This window comes from Tupaia chinensis, unplaced genomic scaffold (genome assembly GCF_000334495.1).
Source record: "Tupaia chinensis unplaced genomic scaffold, TupChi_1.0 Scaffold000263_1, whole genome shotgun sequence".
NCBI classification, from domain to species: domain Eukaryota; kingdom Metazoa; phylum Chordata; class Mammalia; order Scandentia; family Tupaiidae; genus Tupaia; species Tupaia belangeri.
Window position 1 is genome coordinate 1,963,284 of NW_006159743.1, and position 4,946 is coordinate 1,968,229.

Sequence of the window (4,946 nt, forward strand, 5' to 3'; positions counted from 1 at the left end):
CCAGGGGGGATGGTCACGCCGCAATCCCTTCTCCTCCATTCTCCTCTCGGGATCTTGGGCATGCACACACACGCTCCCGGCGTGAGTTTTAAGCCACCAGGTCCGGAATGCGAACCGTGGTCGACTACATGGGAGTCCAGCGACATAGCCATTACGCTAACTGCTGGTTCCCGTCCCCTCAACTTTTTGATTAAGTAGTCAGTTCAGTAGCATTCAACTCATACAGAAAAGATGATTGCAATGAGAGAAGGCAAGAGTAAATTCACTTTTGAAAGGAAACTTTTGTCTTAGAAAAAGTTCTTACCTTGATTTTTTTCTTTTCTTCTCTTTTATTTTTTTGCCATAGCAGAAGCTTAGACCACTCAGCAAATCTGACAAGACAGCCTGAAGTCCTATAGCAGGCCATCGTGATCAGTTCATGGGAGATCAGAACTGTCTCTCCCTCTTGGACTGCTTTTAAAATGATAGAATTTCTTACTTTGATCCATCCTCCCCCAGATCTCTAGAATCTAACAAACACTATTTTGGGTGACTTCTTTCATTATCGGTAGGCAGTGAGACAGGAAAAGGCCATCTATTTGCATGGCTCTGCTGTTGTGGAATTCTGTCATTGAATGAATAAGGGCCAATGAAGGGGTCTCCAGAAGGTCTTGCTTTCTGGACCTGCTGACCCAAGAACCTCACAGTCTGGCCAGGTATCTTGTTTCTGTTCTGCAAATCCTGTTGGCAGACTCCACTAGACTGTGCACCACTATCAGCTGCCGGTAGAGATGAGAGGGTTGGGTGAGGGGTGGGGAGCAGTGCTTAGGAAATGAAAGTCATGCTTAGGTTCCCAATATAGGTGATCTGGAGTCCTGATTGCAGGGCAGTGACCTTGGTCTCCTTCATGTTTAGTCCAGCTGAAAAGAGGAGCAGACCTATTTACTTCAGAGGAAGGAAAGGATTACCAGAATGCCATTAATTAGAATGCAAAGCCTTTTGTAAATGATTACCTTCTAGAGGTTCATTTTCCTCACGTCCGAAGTAATTTATTTCCTCCATAGCTAGTTCAGCAAATCATTTTGTGGATCACCTTATTAGTAATTATAACATACTTCGTGGATATAGTTTACTTAGGAGAGGGACTTAAGAGTAATCTTGGCCATGCCCACCAGAGTCAAAACAAATGGCCCTGAAAAGAAAGAGTCAAGTGCCACGACCAGAGCAGAGCTTAGGTCTGGACCCCAGATAGAGAAAACACAGTCTCTCCAGGGCGTCCTGATGACACAGGGCTGCCCTAGTCCCAGCTTGAGGGCTTGTTGGTTGGCTAAGGCCCCAGGTCCCTCCCTCTAAGAAGTCAGAACGCAGCTTCCTCCTGGAGCTCAAACAGGGGCTGGAAAGTGGGATGACCAGTACCACTGGGCCAGTACTCTGTGTCAAGGCACCTGAGTAGCTGAACCAGCAGCCCCTATGTCTGTGTCTGTGCTTTGGAGATGGCTGGAGCCACTCTAGGCCCTCATCCACAAGTTTATACAAAAGTGAAGCCAACATGTGAGAAACAGCAAGTTGGACACACTGATCATAGCAGAGCTGTGACAAATGACAGGGCAGGAAGATGGAAGAACTCTAAAAGCACAACTGTCTGGAGCCATTTAGCATCCGGCCAACAGGGGCCAACAGCCCTGAGGGCCTTAGATACTGCTGAGGGCACAGTGGTGTTACAACACCAGACAGTGACTGATGCCCTATGTCAGTCACCAAGAAAAGGTCAAATTGTGTTCACTGTGCTCTATTTAAAAAGCAGGGGTGTGTAATACATTTAAAAACATATTTCAATGATTAAAATTCTTTAAGAACTTTAATTTTCTGGAAAATGAACTGATTTCTAAACTATTACCAAAAAAAAGGCTATTACCATACCTGAAGTAATTTTATTAGAGGCTATATACCTTTTCTTATTTAATAAGCTGTTGTTTTTGTTGTTGTTTTAATATTGATTCGTAGAAAGAAGAGGGCTGTCTTAATGTCTCTGAAATTATTAATACTACGTGATTTTTCTACAGGTCTTGCTGCCATTAGATAATCCCTATGGCAAAATTACCGGTACAGTCAAGAGGAAGCTATCTTCAAGGCTGTGATGTTGTGGAGTACACTTTCAGCTAAAGAATTCGTTAAGCCATTTGTGATGCTGGAGATTCCAGTGTGTAGCCATGCAAAAATTTAACCTAGTATATTGATTTATAGTGTTCATTTTTCTCACATCTGAAGTAATTTATTTCCTCCACAGCTAGTTCAGCAAATCATTTGGTGGATCACTTTATTAGTAATTATAACATACTTTGTGGATATAGTTTACTTTAAAATGTTGAGCACGATTAAAACAATCACAGATAAATATTTCTTTTTTGTTTTCTTGGGCCTTCCTATTTTAGAGAAGCTTTAGAATCAATTCATTAAGAAAATAATCATGGGACCAGTAGATGGCATAACGGTTGCTTCACCAGACTCCCACATGGCCAATCGCAGTTCAAGTCCCAAACTGGGTGGCTTGAAACTCACTCTGGGTGCATATGTGTGCATGCCCAAAATCCTGAGAGGAAAGTGAAGGAGAAGAGAGTGCAGTGTGGTCATCCCACGGGGGGTGATTTCTGTCTATCTGTCTCCCTGGTGAGCTCATGTGCCCTATTGTGAAAATCTCTCTTAGGAAAAAAAAAAAAAGAAAAAGAAAATAATTATGAATGAATTGGTACACAAGTTTAAGAAGCAAATATTGGTTTTGTCCAACTGGGAAATGCAGAAAATGCAATAAAATATTTTAAAATGCCCATCGTGATTTAAATTAAACCAAATATCTGACCTTGTAAGAATGCTCTAGCATATGTATCATTGATACTTTATTTCTACTCTGATAATATTTTTGTGATGTTAAGGTATTGATTTTATGACTTTTATAACCCTTGGGAAAAATTTACATTAGGTTTTTGAAAGAAAGTATAAATTATTTCTGTTTTTTTTTTTTCTTTTGATCAGGAAGGGACAGAATAAGAGGGAGAGAGTGAGAGAAAGAGAGAGAAAGTAAGAAAGCAAGGCAGCAGGTCCAGGATCAGACTGTGGTCGGTCGTGTGGGAGCCCAGCACCCTTAACCACCATGTCTGCAGGCCCCAGTTGTTTTTCTTTAAATGATACATCCCTTTGGCACAGTGAGTCACATTTAATAAATGTTAATATACTTATGAATAAATATACATATAGAAACAAGCCTGGAGAGTATATATATATAAAATTATCAGTGATCTGGATGATGAGATTAGAGTGAATTTTACTTTTTGTACTTTTTTGAATCTTCCAAATATGAACATTTATTGTTCTTATGAGAAAAATAAACATAATTTATGATTTAAAGATGCACACTGCTGGTCCGATGAGTTAATGTTTTTAAAGTGCTGTGATAGTATTTGTGCCTGGTACATCGAATTTCTATGTGTTTTAAATGTTTGTTGAATGTAATACATATCCTGCCCTTTATTTTTAACCTTTTTTCAAATTTATTGATTTGCATTTAAGACAAACTATTGACAAAAAGGCGCTAGAGGGACCAGTAGTTAGCGTACTGGCTATGTTGCTGGACTCCCATGTAGTCAACCGCAGTTCGAGTCCTGGACCTGGCGGCTTAAAGTCACGCTGGCACATGTGTGTGCATGCCCAAGATCCCGAGAGGAGAATGGAAAAGAAAGGATTGCAGCGTGGCCATCCCCCTTCAGGGGGTGATTTCTCGCTTTTTGTCTCTCTGTCTCTCTCTGTCTTTCCAGCAAGTGCACGTGCCTATAGCAAAAACTTCTTAAAAACAAAGGTGCTAGAAATAGTCTAAACAAGTGAGAAAATACGGTCGACATTACTGGAACACTACTAAAATAATTCCAGGACAAAGGTTTATTCAACAGGACAGAATCTGTTAGATGTGGTCACTAACTCAAAACCCAACCACCGCTTACTTTTCTAAATATATCATAGTGGTATAATTAATAATATTCAATCACTTATTCTTTCCTAACTATGAAAAATTAAAATATCAATTAAAACAATACATCTTCTCTTAAATGTCTCTTACAGATATAATTTTAATACTTTCATTCAATAGTGGTAGGCTTTAAGAATTTTTTTTTTCCTTTCACAAGCCAAACAACAATTCACCTGAAGGAACTGATCATCTGTAGACTCATAGTGCAAATAAAGAGTACAAGAATGCAGCAACTGACATTTCCAAAATACGACACAGATAAAATTCTTAGAAGGGACAAGCAAAAAACCTCTGTTAAACAGATGGCCACAGAACCAGAACGTGTGATAATTTTACTGGCAATGTCAGTGGGACGCCACTGAACTCGGAAGTTTCTGAACTCAACTTGAACCCTCACGCTTTGTATTTTGCTTTTCCGATTTCACTAATGACACAAACATGATTCAAGTCCCTGAAGTATTCATTATAGTCTAGGGCATAGCCTACAACAAACTTGTCTGGAATTTCAAATCCAACAAAGTCTGGTCTATAGCCAACACTTCGAGGGGTCCTTTTCACCAGCAAGCTCGCAACCTTGACCATCTTTGGATCATACTGCCTGACCAAAGAAAGCAAGGCTTGCATTGTTTTTCCAGTGTCAATTATATCTTCAACAATCAAGACATTCTTTCCAGTTAAAGTTGAGAGATCATCTCCACCGATTACTTTTATGTCCCCTGTTGACAGGTCATTACAGTAGCTCTTCAGTCTGATAAAATCTACAGTCATAGGAATGGATTGATCGCTATTTCTATTCAGTGCTTTGATATAATCCAGCAGGTCAGCAAAGAATTTATAGCCCCCCTTGAGCACGCAGAGGGCTACAATGTGATGGCCTCCCATCTCCTTCATCACATCGCGAGCAAGTCTTTCGGTCCTGTCCATAATTAGTCCATGAGGAATGAACACT

The 4,946-nt window shown here is 40.2% G+C and overlaps 2 protein-coding genes across 2 annotated transcripts in view; one reads left to right on the forward strand and one right to left on the reverse strand.

Moving 5' to 3' along the window:
• Positions 1-2,317, forward strand: part of LOC102500418 (uricase) — a 41,281-nt gene extending 38,964 nt beyond the window's left edge. Inside the window, exon 8 of the mRNA XM_006149462.3 lies at positions 2,043-2,317. Coding sequence (XP_006149524.2) covers positions 2,043-2,117 — 75 coding nt within the window. The 3' untranslated portion in view covers positions 2,118-2,317. The remainder of the gene's footprint in view (positions 1-2,042) is intronic.
• Positions 2,318-3,955: 1,638 nt separating this feature from the next.
• Positions 3,956-4,946, reverse strand: part of LOC102500008 (hypoxanthine-guanine phosphoribosyltransferase-like) — a 1,824-nt gene continuing 833 nt past the window's right edge. Inside the window, 1 exon segment of the mRNA XM_014588180.2 lies at positions 3,956-4,945. Within this exon segment, the coding sequence (XP_014443666.1) occupies positions 4,391-4,945 (555 nt within the window). The 3' untranslated portion in view covers positions 3,956-4,390.